This window comes from Cornus florida, unplaced genomic scaffold (assembly GCF_030987335.1).
Source record: "Cornus florida cultivar Cherokee Brave unplaced genomic scaffold, ASM3098733v1 CherokeeBrave_3.0.0_Hap2_Chr09, whole genome shotgun sequence".
Lineage (NCBI taxonomy): Eukaryota > Viridiplantae > Streptophyta > Magnoliopsida > Cornales > Cornaceae > Cornus > Cornus florida.
This window is the reverse complement of record NW_026775579.1, coordinates 1,779,255-1,795,229: the sequence shown is the minus strand read 5'-3', so window position 1 is coordinate 1,795,229 and position 15,975 is coordinate 1,779,255. Positions and strand designations below refer to the sequence as shown.

Here is a 15,975-nt window from a genome sequence, read left to right as displayed (position 1 = left end):
ATTATGCTTAGGCTTGAAGGGTTGTGCTACATATTAGTTTATTTGTTGTTAAATAGACAATCTATGCTTGAATTTGATATTTTATGGCTTATTATTGCAATTTCCATGATTTTCTAGATTGATGTGTGCTATAATTGTTACTAATTTAATGGGTCATACTTAGACTGGATGGATTGTTACTTAATTTACTTGTTGGTTAGGTAGACAATTCATGCTTGAATTTGATGGTTCATTCTTAATATTGCAATTGGTAGTCACATCTATATTACAAGAATGTTTTCCCCAATTAATTTAAAGTATGTGGTTTGGTAAACAAACTTGGTGGTGATTCCAACGCCCTAAGCCTCTCATCTCATCTCTTAAATTCTTAACTCACTTTAGCTTAATTTAATTGTATTTTATGTTAATTGAACTTAGAGTAATCAAACCAACCATCTCTTTGCAATTTTGTGATCCACTAGAGTCGAAGTTAAATTCCAACTACGTGTTTAATCCCTGCGGATGATCCGTACTCGCTATGCTTCATCAATAGTAGTAGTGGTTTTATATATGTAAATTTGACTAAAAAGGTTTCCTAAACCACTTTCATATTTTGACTTTGTGAAGTGACCTCTAACATGCTCTCACTCTCACTCGATTGCGTTGTCAAGTACTTAATTGAAAAGGTATTAACATATATTATACTTTTTTTCCTTCACACAAGTTTTGTCCCAATGGGTTTTCCTGGCAAGGTTTTAATGAGGTAGTTCTAACTTATGCAATACTCTTTTCTGACACACAAGAATATTGTATTATTTTTCCTTTGCTATTTTTTTTTTTTTTTTAAACACATATCTCTTTTGAGACTTGAACCCCTAACCTCCCTTTGGGAAGTAAGAAACTGATACCGCTAAGCCACTGGCTGTTGGTCTATAGTTTTTTCCCATTGAATTTTTCCTACTAAAATTTTAATGAGGCATATTCTTAATATAGTATTGTAGACCCCAAAAAAGAGTGTTGTATATAATAATGGGACCCACAATTATAATCGAGCGTCCCATTATTAAACATAAGGTGACACCAAATCTTAATCCGTGAAGGAATCAAGTTTGATTGGTGCACGTGATGCAATGGACAGTAAATGAGGAAATTCAAAGGCGGCAAAAATTTATAGTACCAATTGTAATTGTACCCTACTTCAGACGGTTGAATGTCTGTATATATGTATGTGCTCCTTCGGTAATGAATAAGAGCAACTATCAGCTATTCTTTTTTCTTCTCTCGTTCATTGTTCTCTCAACTTTTGATTTCTATACTTTGATATTATATTTCTATTACAATAATTTTGTATTATTTGATATAATACTTAAAGATATATATGATACCTACCTTTGGAAAAAATTTTGTACCACGGATTATTTTATAGTCACTTGATATAGATCATATAACAATATCTAAAAAAGAATATCTCAAATTTTTCAATTTTTTTTTTGAATCCTCCTCCTACTTTAAAAGGTAAGAAAGTTCTTTGATTCTTGAAAATATGTTAGCATCATTTATTTATTTTTCTATAAAAACCAGTGGAAAGGCAAAGAGCAAAGACGTGTGTATGGTAGAGGTAAAAGTCCTCGTTAAATTGAAATTACATTCTTTGCTTCTTAAGACGATTTAAATTAAAAACAAAAACCAAATCTTCTGCTAAATAATAAAACAAAACAGTAATGGATAATGATAAAAGAATCAGAAGAAAACTATATAAGTTCAAAGAATTCTCAATCAAATTCAAAACTGAAGTCAAATGGCAAAGAGTCTAAATAAACTGAAAAAAAAAATATCCCTCCACACTGTCAGAAGCCTAAAAAGAATTTCAGCAATCAATTTCCCAGTGAAACAGATTCTAATAAATTAGACAGTTAGTATAAAATGAAACCCCCGCAAACAATGATGGCTCATAAAGCCCTATAAAAAAAAAAAAAAAATGGGCTCGCAGATGCTCAAATCAAAAAATGTATTTACCGACCAGAATTGGCTCCCTTTATTCATTTAGGGACAATGAACTGAGCTGATCACCAACATCCGATCCTGATAAACGAAGGACATCCATAGCCTCGCCAACTTTCTTCTTCAAAGCATGTGGAGACTCAATGAGATGGAGTACCTCTGTTTGGTCCATCTCCAGCAACATGCCAGTAACTTTTCCTGCATGATCATGTTCGAGATGCTCCACAAGAGGAAATAGTTGTTCCCCAAGCATCTGTCATTTTGATACAAGATAATATCAACAATTCTAAATTAGGTCTAACAGTCATAATAATTGTGAACCGTGAACTTTAAGCAACAGCAATATACCTTGAGCAGTGTATAAATCCATTGTAAATGCTAATTTCGTGTGCAAGAAAAATAAATAAAATAATTTGATAAAATAATTGGCATCGTGAAGGAGAGGAGAAAAGAAAATAAGGTACCAAACGCTGATTTTCTGGAGTAGCAGAAGCCAAAGCAGAAGCAAGTGTTGATATCGACAGTGGGCTAGACCGCTGGACATCCAATGGAGTAGCTGGCAACCCCGAAGCATCAAGAGGCAATGGCATCATTCGACCTACAAGACCCTGAGGAAGCATAGATGGGTCTCTACCATTTCGAGCACTGGGCACATATCTGAAGCATTGGTTTGAGTTGCGATGCAACTAGATTTGAAATAACAACAGAAGAATCACTATTAAAGAGGTCACAAGATATATAATTGCCTATAAGGCAACCAACCTGGTGATTTTAAGTTGCTATTTCACAAACAACCTTCTCTTGTGGCAAAAAAGCAAAGAAAAGAAAGAAAAAAAAAAAGACTTTGACATAAAAAAGCGAGCTCGGAAGGTGGTAAATAAAGCTAAAGAAAATGCATTAAATGGCTTGTATGAAAAATTAGGTACAAAAGAAGGTGAAAAAGATATTTATAAGTTTAGAAAAAGAAGAGATATATTGATCAAATTAGATACATTAAGGATAAGGTTAGTTAAAGAGACACACATGTTAAATAGGTGGAAAGAATATTGTCAAACAACCATTGAAGGGGAAATATTCTAGAAAAGATATTAGGACTAATGAAATTAACATAAAACAGAGGATGCACTTAAAAAGATGGGTAATAATAACGCGGTAAGACCTGATTATATACCAATAGAGGTTTGAAGAAATTTAGGCAAAGTAGGAGCTCAATGGCTACCAAATTTATTCAATAAAAGTAAAAAAAGGAAAAGTGCTTAATAAATTGAGAAAGGTACTGTAATACGAATTTACCAAATAAAAGAAAAAAATGTGTATAAAAATTGTGGTAAACCAATTGGTTTTCAGACACTATGATGAATTCAACCCCATTTGTATCAGATAAAGGCAAGGTTGTTGATGATTGAGCAGGATACATGGCAAAACATAACACATCAAAACTCCCAAAGAGCCTTATCTCCTTGGTACTGATTACATAGCCAAAGAAGTGGGATTTATGGGTGGGTGGAATTATGAAAAAATAGATTCTTTAGAGAAGCCATACCAAAGCAAAGTATTGAAATGGAATATTCATCATTAAATAATTCAAGACAAACATCAGTAAACTGAGGCTTCTAGTAAAGCCGTTTCCTGCTATCAATTTACTGTCAAATAAAGAAGTGATCATATAGTGAACCCCGATTTGATAACATTTTCTTTTTTATTCCAATAAGAACATCAATCATCATCTCACCCTTAAATATATATATAATATATCCCTATAGTACACCAATATCAAATGCTAAACAAAGGTGAGATGGGAAGAAAGTAGGAAACCAATAAAATAAAAATATTTCCTTACAGCAATTGACAAAAAGAATGCACCTGTTGTTGCTGCATCTGCTGAGCATTTCCACCTCTTCTTGCACCCACCCGATGCCCAGGTTGTCCTTGCCTCTGAAGTTGGTACGGCATAACAAAGTTCGGAGCAGCACCTGGGCGAATTCCAGGCAAGAGTTGCTGCTGGAAGCCATAGCCAGCAGGCTGAGGGGATAGCAGGCCAGCAGTACCTTGGCCAAAATATAGCTGCTGAGGAGCAAGCCTAGGTGCCCCATGGTGAAATCCATGCATTCCTGTGGGCAAAGGTGCCCTTATTTGAGCAAAATGCGCCTGATGAAAAAAGAGGAACGGTGAATTATGCTTGACACCAAGAGAATGATGAAAGTAATTATCCCAACAAAGCAACGAAAAAGATAGTAAAAATAGGAAATATAAAATTGAAGCAAGAAAAGAAGAAAAGACAGTATTATAGCAAATTGAGCATACACAACAACACAAGAAATTTTCAAGGTAACCACATCTCATAACTGTAACTACAAAAACTACTAAAGAGGAAGTTTTAACTGTCCCAAATTCAAATAACACAAAAGCCTATAAACAGTGATAATTATAATTAACAATTATTTAATTATCATGGATATGTGTCTACAAAAAGATCATTTAAAAACAACTACTACTTTTTGGTTGTCAAAGAGTTATCTTAGTATCCCTCTTGTGCATTACTGCATTTATTGCTTAGTTCCATCACAAACATCATTTGTAGACATATATAAATTGAAAAACCTAAAGTATATAAGCCTAATACAACTAAAAATTGTTATGAAAAATATAGTTTTCAATAGACACATCCAATAATTCTTTTCTTCAATACCTCCAAACTAAAACTCTACGTATACCATTTCAAAGAATGAGACTGGCTATCCCTACAAGAAATTTTCAACTCAAACACAAATTGTTTCATATAAAGACATAAAAAAAATAAAAAATTAAAAAAATTGTCTATCAATTTGTCTAAAAAATGCATTCTTATAGTTACATGTAAAAAAATGTGCAAGGGTAAGCAATTTTTGTCATAAGATTTGTTAGGAACCCTTGTTTCATACAGTGGTAAAAACTCATGTTGACAGGCGTAAGATAAGATGCTCAATCTAAGGACAACAATTTTGTTCAAATAATGAGATGGTTAGATTTGCATCCACTCTACTCCCAGCACCCTCGTCAACATTTGTTTAAAGAAAATTGATTACAGGGGCACGTAGCGTATTTAAAAAAAAATAAGCTCAAAAAAATTCTATTAAGGAAATTCAATCAACAATGCCATAGCTGAATACTGGTGCAGAACCAAAGCTTGAAGATCTCATGTGTATCTACAGGGCCAGAGTTCTGGCATTTGTTAAACCAGTAAATGCTGAATTTTTTTCAGAGTCAAGGAAACAATGATTGTCTCATAGTTAATGCACCAGCTCCATCTGTGTGTTACAGATCTATATCGGATTAAAAATAAAAAATAATACTCAAAAGGTATTGTATTTAGGAAATTCAATCAACAATGCCTTAACTAAATACTGGTGCATAACTAAGGGTTGAAGATCTCATGCGCATCTCTACTCTATAGGTCCAGCATTCAGGCACTTGTTACACCAGTTAATGCCATTTTTTCTCAAAGTCAGGGAAACAAATATGTCTGTCATAGTTAAAGCACGCTCTATCTGAGTTATCTTGATCCTATGTTCTGACTACACCTCATAATTGTAAAAAACCTATTGAATCCCAAACTACTCCCTCATACATAGAGAACAATTCAGTGACTGCAATCAGAAAAAGAAGTGCAATCACAGAGAGCTTTATACTAGACCACATTCTATACATGCTTAAAATATTTGAGTTCATCCAGTAAAACATAATTCTCATCACGAATCAACCAGACACCTTGTTCCCGTACATCTATAACCAATTCTAGAAACTCATGAACTATATAATCCAGTATTTAATTTCTCAGAATCATTCTGAACCTCATGTCCATAAACCACACCAAAGCGTATGTACATAAATGGTAAATGATGCAATGAAGAAAATGACCTGCAGTTGAGCCCTCCTTTCTTCTCTGCGCTGGGCCACAGCAACATACAATGGTTTCCGTTCAATCATCTTCCCATTCATTTCAGTCAACTGAGCAAAGATTTAATAAATAATGTTAAACATATATTGATTTTTCGAAAGGGAGAAGAATGAGATCTGCTTAGTTATTCAAACAAAGGAAGAGAGCCAACTTACTGCTCTTGTAGCTTCATCTGGTGTAGAAAAGGCCACAAAACCAGATCCCTTGCTCACCCCTTGTGGATCAAGCATGACCTGAAAATATTGTTGCAAGAATATAGATAAATAGCAACCTAGTAATATGTATATATATATATAAAGTGATGCTTTACATGGACTAGTCATGCATATCCTTTAAAAAAACTATACCTTGCAAGATGTTATAGTACCAAACTCAGAGAATAACTCCTTCAGTTTGTCATCATTTATGGTGTCATCAAGATTTTTAAGATATAAATTAGCACCTTGCAACTTTTCCAATCTACTGTTTCTTTCCTGTTCAAATTTTGATTTCAATTCTGCCTCCCTTTCTGATTTCCTTTGAGCCCTTCCAACATACAAAACCTTGTCATCATTGAAAGAGGCCCCATTCAAGTTCTCAACCGCAGCATTAGCAGCATCTGGGTTATGAAAGTTTACAAAACCAAAACATCTGGACTTCCCATTTGCATCCCTCATAACAATTGCACTGGTAATGGACCCATACTTTCCAAATATTTCCTTAAGGTCCTCATCAGTAGTTGTTTCACAGAAATTTTTGACATAAACATTAGTAAACTTTGGCGATCCATTTGCTTGATTCCGTTCTTGTCGACGGACAAAAAGGCCAACATAAACTTGTTTATCATTTATCAACATGCCATTTAACCGTTTAATTGCTATAGATGCAGCTTCCTCCTGATCAAACTGAACAAAACCATACCCCTTTGATTGTCCATTGCTATCAATGGCTACCTTGCAGGAAAGAACAGTCCCGAAGGCAGCAAAAGTGTCATGCAGTGCCTTGTTGTCAATGGATGTGTCCAAATTCTTTATGAATACATTAGCATATCCACTTTTCCGTATACTAGGATCTCGATGAGAAAACATTATCCTGATAGGTTTCCCATTTATAGGTGTGAAATTCAAAAGCTCCATGGCATTAGTAGCTGAAATTAAGAAATCAAAAACAGGGTTAGGTAACTGCAAATAACAAACTGTATTTTTTAGTCACTTCATATAAACAGAGATAGTTTTAAGTTCCAACAATTACAAAAATGACAATCAACCTTCAAAATGAATTAAACACAATTAATATACACTAACATATCTCAAAATAAAGTCCCCAATCACTGCAATCGCTCTTCCAGATGCGTGCTGCGACTAATGCCACAAATTGAAAGCACCAACATTCAATGAGAGTAACATGCAACAAAAGATGCACCTCTTACACAACCCACAAATGTCAAAAGACACGTGACACCTTAACACTGGTCTAGTCAGTTAAGCCAAAGCCTACCTACTAAAAACAACTAGCACCCTGTAATAGAGGGCAGAACAGAACAATGCAAACGTTCATTACTTTTGTAAGCGATTGTCAAAAATCAAATCAAATACAAACAAAAAAGCAATCCAGATACAATTATACAAAATAGTTATTAAATCTTTATACAGAAAAAATTAGAAAATTTACATAACTTCGAATAAACAATTTTTATATCCTGTACTTTCCGACAATAAATATAATCATGGTAAGTAATCATCCCAAATAAAAATAAAATAAAATAAAAAATTTCATAACTCAGCAAAACATAAGAAGCACAGCACTCTTAAAATGCAAGAAACCAAAAGAGGAACACGAAAAATAAAGAATAGTCCTGATCAACCAACCTATTACATTACAACAAACATATAGGTATATATATATATATATATATATGAGAAAGTGAAAACCATAGAATCGTTATAACTTACACATAAAAATGAAAACCAATCAATGCATAAAAACAAAAAAGAAAAAAGAAAATGATAGTTAAACAATTGAATGAAAACACAAGGCAATGGCGAACCATCTTGAGCGTTGCTGTAATTGACGTAAGCGTATCCGAGCGAGGCTCTTCTGGTCTGATCTCTACAAACCCTGACCGAAACGACTTGGCCGACCTGGTTGAACAGATCGTAAAGCTGTCCTTCATTCACGGTGGAGTCCAGATCGCCCACATAAAGCGACGCATTGCCAAACCCTCCAGCCGCCGTCTGCGGTGGTGTCACCGTCGCCGCGGCAGCCATCGCCGCCTGAGGTTGCTGCCCAGATGGTGGCGAAGTCGCCGTCGCCATTTTAGTAGTATATGGTTATCGAAACTTCAAAAAAACGAACAAGAAAAAATCAAAGAAAAATCGAATCAAATGCAAGGGTTAGAATTTGCATCTGACGATCACTGTTGTTATTTATTTTTATTTTTTCTGATTTTTTGTTAAATAAGTTTGAGGTTTTATGGAAATCAGAGCATAGATGGAAAGGCGAAACTAAAGAGAAAATGAGCAATACGCGTATACATATATATATATATATATAGATGTATGTGGGGAATACAGAGACAGGAATGGGACCGTTGCGAACGGGTCCCTTAGCACTCTCTTTTACGCTTTTTAGTCCACCCGTGCGGGAGAGAGGCCAAGTAACTTTTTGCCTACGGAATACTTAATCCCCACCAAATCTAACCCAAATTCACAACACTGCACACAGGAAGGATACACGGAATTTATATATTGCACAAATCCCAACGTTTAAACTTTAACCAATCACAGAGAGCGTACAAAGGATAATCCGTAGTAAGGGGCTACAAGCACTCATTGTATGCTCTCTCCAGACGGACCAGGATCTCCTCAATGCCTATAGTGTCCTATTTACTTTATTTTGAGTCAATAAACAGTGTTTATCATGTTCGGTTAAAAAATATATTTTTGTAATTTAGAATTTTTGTATATATATATATATATATATATATATATATGTATATACTGTTGAAGAATACACCATTTTTGTTCACTCCCTTATTTCTTCTTCATCTTCCCTCCCTCATTTCAGGCGACATTTGAAATAGAAATCAAATCCCGCCACTAGCCTTCTTCTTTCCCAAAATATGAATGAACTCATTTTAGAAATTTATTTTTTTACAAATAGAATCCGGAAGTAGCGATTGTTGAGTGAATCAACCCAAAATTTGGATGATACAAATTGTTTCTAAATAGAAGCAGCGCTTTTGTCCGTGGCAATAAAATTGCATATTCTGATTTCTTTCCAAAAAGAAGCAGCAGTATATTTCCAAAGCTAAGCAAGAGTATATTTCCAAATCGAAGTAGGAGATCGCCTTATTTCCAACCAAGGTACGATTCATAATTTTGAGATTTGATTTTGAAGGAAATCGTCTTTATTTCCATAAGAACTAAAGGGCAGAAAAAAAAAATTAAACTACTAAGAATATATAAACACATTTTTGGTAAGAAACTTAGAAATAGAAAATTATTGTTGAATTTGAATTGATCGCTATTTTATTGTGCAGTTATTAGGGGTTTTAATGTTTGTTTGTGAGGATAAAAAAAGAGAGGATTTATAAGGTACATGACTAGCCGGAAAAGAGTGTTTTAGAGTATTACAATGTTAAGAAAACATTTGGTCACATTTTCCTAAGTTACATCCCAACTTTCTCCTAATAAGTATCCCAAATTTTTCCTTATCTACATTCTAATATTTTTGTAAAGTATGTCATAATATTTTCCTAAGGTACATTATAAAATTTTCTTAATGTAAATCCCAAAGTATTTGTAAAGTGTATCCCAAAATTTTCCTAATTTGAACCCAAAGGTTTTGTAATTTATATCCCAACTTCCTCAAAAGGTACATCCCAAATTTTTCCTAAGGTGAGTCCCAACTATTTTGTAAGGTGAATCCCAACTGTTTGCTAACGTAAATCCCAAATTATACGTTGATAAGCGCCGAATATTGCATATTCAAGCGCCCTTATTTATATTAGTTAAGTCCATTAGTTGATCATAATGTATATAGTAGCTTCATTTGCATGTTTTTTGTAATGACCCGGTCTTTTTCCTCTTTTTCCATTTTCAGTGATTTTCTTTTTTCATTTTTTTTTTCTTTCTTATTTCGTCCTTTACTCGTTTATCGTTTTTCTTCGCTTAACCTCACTTCGGGTGTTCGGATTTGATTCCAGTTTTGCATGCATTCATGATACTTGATTTTCATGACATTGGTATTTTCACTTTTGTTGAAAAGCATGCTAGTTGCTTTCATTTTTCATAAAGGGCATGAATGCTTCCTTTAGTGTAATTATACATAACTTTTGAGATTTTAGTGTAATTATGCAAAATTATTATTTTTCATTTGAGGGACCTTTTTGCAATTTATTTTAGAAGATATTTTGAAAAAGGACCATTTTGTAATTTTTGGAAAGTGTGACAAGTGTCACACTCTCATGGAGCCATTTGTTGGCATTTAGGTGAAGAGACTTGGCACCATGATCTTTTGACATTTGGTGGGTGGAGATTCATCTATGTGTTGGCCTTAGATTGGTGCACATGTAACCATTGGATTGTTGACAAGTGTAAGCTTATGATTAAGTCTTGGAAGAGGCATTGGATTAGTGACAAGTGTAAGGCCATGATCTAGTCTTGCATTGTGTGTGTGTGAGAGGTAGTGTAAGAGCACATAGTGAGTGGAGGATCTCTAGCCCTTCCACTCACCATTTTTCACTTATCCTTTTCATTTTCCTTAGTTCTTCAAAGTTCTAACCTAGCCACCATTGGAGAAAAACTTGGTTAATAGCTTTCTTCTTCAATTTTGGTGCCCTTCCATTCATCTTAGACTAAGAACCTTAACTAGTAAAAGTTTCCTCTCATTCTCCTCTTCATTAACCCTAAGCTTGTTTTCCATTTAGTGCTTGGTTGCTTGGATTATAGAGATACAATTCTCTATTGAGGTAGGGGTGGTAGTATGTTTATTTTCTAAGTGTTTTGAAATCCTTTGGGATTTAATATATATTGTATACATGCTTTTAGAATTGTAGTATTGCATACTATAGGAAATCCTTATGATTGACTTAGGATTTCATTGATCAAGCATGTATGTTGTGTATATATCTTGAGTAGGATTGTTGAAGTTGTATAGAATTCTTAATGATTTGAATTACTATACTATTGTGATGGAAATCCTACATTCTAGTGTATTACTATTGATAATCATGGTTGTTTTAGAAGCTATTTGCTAAAATGCAAACATTTAGTATATATGGCTTATTGTTGAGGCATGCTTAAATTGATAAGTTAATGATATTGTTTTGTGCATAATATCATGTTAAGAATTTGTCATCTATCATGTCATTCTAAACTTAAAACCCTAAGACATGGTTTGTATGGTTTCAAAGTACTTGTGCGTGGAAGGTGGTTTATATGCCTTGTTATCTATATATAAGTTTTGAACTTGATATATACTTTGGATTCTCTTGGGACATGGTTACTAGTAACATGGCTAGAGTTTGGCTCTAGTGTGGGAGGTATGAGTTCTCCTCAATCGAGATAGTGCGCACTTAGGGTGGTCTTCCCTGCGGGTTAATGCCCAGAATAACCGTTGAGGTCTCGGTAGAATTTCGAGCTTAGGTGTCCAAGGATTCTACTTTTTTTTGATTTCGCATTCATTTCCAAGTTGACAATCAATGCTATTTGTAACTTGTAAATTTTGTTATATGCGGTTTGATGTTGCTAAGTACATCCATTTTGATATTGTGTTGCTAATAAACATTTAAGTTAGCTTAAGATGATCCCTTAGAACACCTTGAACATAGACGTTAAGTGGAATGCTCCCTTGTATCCGTCTATATTAATCTTGCAATGATATTGAAACTTTAGGGTATACGCATATGCTTCTCCTACGAGTAACTTGATTACTCACCCTAGTGGTTTGGGTTATTTTTCAGGTAAAGAGACCATGTTCTTGGATGCTTATCATCCTTAGAAGATTTTGAGTTATTTGAAGCATTTTTGTATATTGACATGCACTTGTTTAGCATGTCTTCCTTTTTGGATGTTAATTTTGTATACCATGGATGTATGGTATTGTAGAAGCTAAGATGGCTTCCTTGATGTGTAATGTATATCTAAGAACACTTGAAGATGTCTATTTTGTAAGCATAACATGAGGCCAAGTGCCATGTACATTTATATCACATGTATGCTAGTTTAATCCCATAGTTGTCTTATGAAATGAGGAGAATTCGAGGTTTGAAAGGTTGTATTTTGTATATGACATGTTATGTGACCATGAGCTATTGGAACATGTGTATTTACTCATTTTACATATGTGTGCATGTTCACTTTGGCACACAACACCATTCTTGAAGAAATGAACACTTAGAGTAGCATTCGTTTACATATTTTTGCTAAATGAGACCTCAAGGGCATTTTTGGTATTTCACTTGAAAAACAAATGTTGGTCTTGACATGGTTGACTAGAAAACATGATTTTAAGGGGGGTTACTTCACAACTTTTTTCCAAAAAGGTCTCAGAAAGTCCTCAAAATGGCATTTCAAGGTTGCATTTCAGGTGCAGCTACAAGAGTTCGAGCGCTCTAAATGGGAGTTTGAGCGCTCGAAGTTTGGGCAGAAAGTTTTTACCTTGGGCAGGTACTGTTCGAGTGCTCGAAGTCCTAAGTTTGAGCGCTCGAAGTACTGTTCATAGAGTGTTTTTGTGTCTTGGTTCAGCACTGCACCTCCAACTTCAAATTGTCATATCTTTCTCGTTTTAACTCCAAATTGGTCCGTTCTTGAGTCTAAATTGACCACATCAAAATAAGCTTTCCAATGGTACCAATTAGAGTTTCAGATTCATTTGGTAGCTCAAGTTATTCCAGTTTTAGTGGAGGGGTGTCAGTTTTTGGCTCGAACCGGGTTAGGGCTTTTCTTCCTTCGACTTCAAGACTTGATATCTTTGCCGTCCGGACTCCGAATCAAGTGATTCTTGAGACTAAATTCATTTATTTTTCTTTGTCTTTCCAACGGTGTGCTTGGTAGTACTCACTTTTAGGATGGAAATGACCATTTTACCCTTGGATTCCTTTTATCCATTTTTGAGATCTTGTTTCCGCATTTATTTTCTTTGGGTTCCATGATCTCATTGAGGGTCTCTTTGGTGTCCTAGAAACATGTTATGTCCCTAGGGATGTCGTTTCATCTTTTGCTTCCGTAATTCGGATCCGTTATCGGGTCATCTTTCGGTTCATCACTGACGCACCGGGTTGAAAAACCTTGGGCCGTCACATTTTTTTTTACTTTCAGGTTGGTTCCCCAAAGATAGTTAAAAGTGAGGCTTTGATGAGTTCGTGAAGAATCAAAGCATGCCGTTGCCAAGGACCTTCATTTTGGCCAAGCCAGTAATCCATTGAACTCATGGTTATCCCCGCAAAAAGCGCTAAGGACGATGATCGCGTCACCGGGCCGAGCAAAGATCATTTCAAGAAGCAAAGTGGAGACAAAGCTGCTGCATTGTGGGCGCCCTCATGCACCTGCGAGCGCCATCCAAAACACCCAGAAACTTTCAAAAAATGCGGGGCCCCGCCAAGCATTGTGGGCCCCCGCTGTGTGCCGCCACTAAGCTGCCATGACACCATGCGGGAGCCCGCCCTGCGCTGCGGGCGCCTGCCATTCTGCAAACAAGAGAGCAGGGCCTGCTTTATTTCACCTAATGTTTTCCCCTTAATTGAGGGGATTGCTCTGCACTTCTATAGGGATTTTGGGCCACAAATTTAGAGTTGTTGGAAGGCTAATGTTGCTAAATAGAAAGCTTGAACCATTTAATAAACATATCTCATATTGTAAGGGGTTCTAGAGAGAGAAATATTGAGTTCTTGAGGGTGTGTGTGTATTGTGGCTTCTAGGTGCGAAAATGGAGGGTAAGATCACCTCTTCTCCTTCCTCCTTTGCTTCTATGGGTAACTAACTCCCTTTCTAGGTTGGTGATGAAGCCCTTCCTTGTAAGCATGCCTTAGTTTTGGTTTATTTTGGGGAATGAAATATATGTATGGGCCAAGTTTCATAATCTAGAGCTATACACATGTTGTAATGGATATTAATGTTTATAAATGACCATTTTAAGTTTATTATCTTGTCTTAGATTGATTTCTCTTATGATCATATGGTTTGCATTTTCATAGTGACAATGGAAATGAGATTGTGAAATGGTTTTAATGGCATGTTGTTTAAGAAATTTGATAGTCCATAGTTTAGGGTTTTCCTTTAATGGACTATTTTTCGTTTTTAACTTCATGTGCTTTTATCATTTGATTGAGGGTTTGATAATATCTAACTTAGTGAGCATGTCTAAGGCTACACCCTAGTTTAGGTAGTTCCAGCATGTAAAATATTGATAGATTATTCTTGCCTATTGATTTCATGAATTTCTTGAAGATAATGTAGCAATTTGTATTATTACATATCATGGCCACTTATATATGTTGTTTCCCTAAGTTAATCACAATCTAACATGTTTATATGGTAGGTAGTGGATTCACTTTCCTAACCCTCTTTACATAAATCTTTCTCCTTTAAATTCTTTGCATTTATTGTTTATGCACATTTTAATTCCAAGTACCAAGTGACAAACCAAACAAAACCTTACACCTCTTTCATCAAACTAAGTGATTTTTAAAGACCTTGGTTGCTATAAACTTGCAGTCCTTGTTGTTCGACTTACACCTATGATAGCCCTATTTTACAATGATTTGTGTTATTCCAAGGGTTGATTATAATTGACAACCATCAATTTTTGGCGCCGTTGTCGGGGACTGCAAACAGTTTTGTAACCGAGGTTCAAAGATTAACTTTGGTTTGATTGTGAATATTGTGTCTTGTGGATATTTTCTTATTTGGTTTCGGTAATATTGTGTTTTAAGTATTCTCGTGAGTTTCTAGGGACTCAAGGCTTGCCGAGGGAAAAAACTGAAAATATCATAAGTCTAGAGGACTCCAGGTAAATTTTTTGAAGTTCTAGTTCAAAATTGTGAATATCTTGCATATGTTTAACTTAATGATATTTAGCTTGTAAAGCCCTTGTTGAGGCTATACTTGTTTTACTGTTTTATAAAGCATCGGTCCTTGTCATGGCTATTTATTTTCTGTCTTGTTGATAATTGAGGAGAAATGGAACATTGTATGTGGATGTTATGGTGAAGAAGTGTTGTGTTTGTTGTGAATTGTGTAGTTGATGTTGGGACGTAGGTCATTATCTTTACCAACTCTTGAAGCCCCAATTAATATAAATTCACTTGAAAGGACTCTTAGAAGAAACCTTAGGGAATCTGAAAATATAAGAGAAATTGAACTTGAATTTAATACAATGGCCGGAAATGAAGGAAATGTCAGGAATGAGGGAATCAATAATGATAGGGCCGAAACTCAAAATGTTGCACCTATAACTCTTAGAGACCATTTCATCCCTACAACTTATGCCTCTCCTTCTTGCATAGTGATGCCAACATCGAGACAACCCACTATGAGATCAAATCTAGCACAATTCAAATACTTCCATCCTTTCATGGCTTTGAAAATGAAGACCCCTATAAGTATCTTGATGAGTTTCTTGAAATAAGTTCTACCATCAAGCTGAGGGGTTTCCCTAAAAATGCTCTCCATTTACATCTCTTCCTATTCGCCTTCAAAGATAGGGCAAAATATTGGTTGAACTCCCTTGCTGCAAATTCCATCACTACATGGGCACAATTGCAACAAGAATTTCTAAAAAAAATACTATCCGGTGAGTAAAACCAATCAAATGAGGCATTCCATTCTTAGCTTTTCCCAAATCGATGGGGAACAACTCCATGAGACTTGGAAAGACTTTAAGACCTCCTTAGGAAATGTCCGCACCACCTAACTCTAAAATGGCAATTGGTGCAAGCTTTCTATGCTAGTTTAACCGACCCACATAGACTCATGATTGACTTATCATATGGAGGGATGTTCATGTCTAAAAATGCGGATGAGGCTTGGACCTTACTGGAGAATTTGAGTGAAAACTCATTACAACATAATTCTCGT

At 35.2% G+C, this 15,975-nt stretch overlaps 1 protein-coding gene across 1 annotated transcript; it reads right to left on the bottom strand.

The window, feature by feature from the left end:
- Positions 1-1,537: 1,537 nt before the first annotated feature.
- Positions 1,538-8,215, bottom strand: LOC132273429 (polyadenylate-binding protein 3-like). Its single transcript, XM_059774384.1, has 7 exons — positions 7,944-8,215; positions 6,265-7,043; positions 6,073-6,150; positions 5,878-5,967; positions 3,844-4,128; positions 2,445-2,666; positions 1,538-2,233 (listed from the first exon to the last, which is right to left on the bottom strand). Exons 1-7 carry the CDS (start codon positions 8,209-8,211, stop codon positions 2,015-2,017), a joined length of 1,941 nt encoding a protein of 646 aa, XP_059630367.1. The 5' UTR covers positions 8,212-8,215; the 3' UTR covers positions 1,538-2,014.
- Between the last annotated feature and the right edge of the window lie 7,760 nt (positions 8,216-15,975).

Bases quoted from the DNA above. Each gene is read 5' to 3' on its own strand.
- LOC132273429 (XM_059774384.1), bottom strand. From the start codon at position 8,211: ATGGCGACGGCGACTTCGCCACCATCTGGGCAGCAACCTCAGGCGGCG. The intron at 7,044-7,943 runs GTTCGCCATTGC...TCTTAATTTCAG, and splicing joins TTACAGCAACGCTCAAGATG to CTACTAATGCCATGGAGCTT. The intron at 6,151-6,264 runs GTATAGTTTTTT...CAATATTTTCAG, and splicing joins GTACTATAACATCTTGCAAG to GTCATGCTTGATCCACAAGG.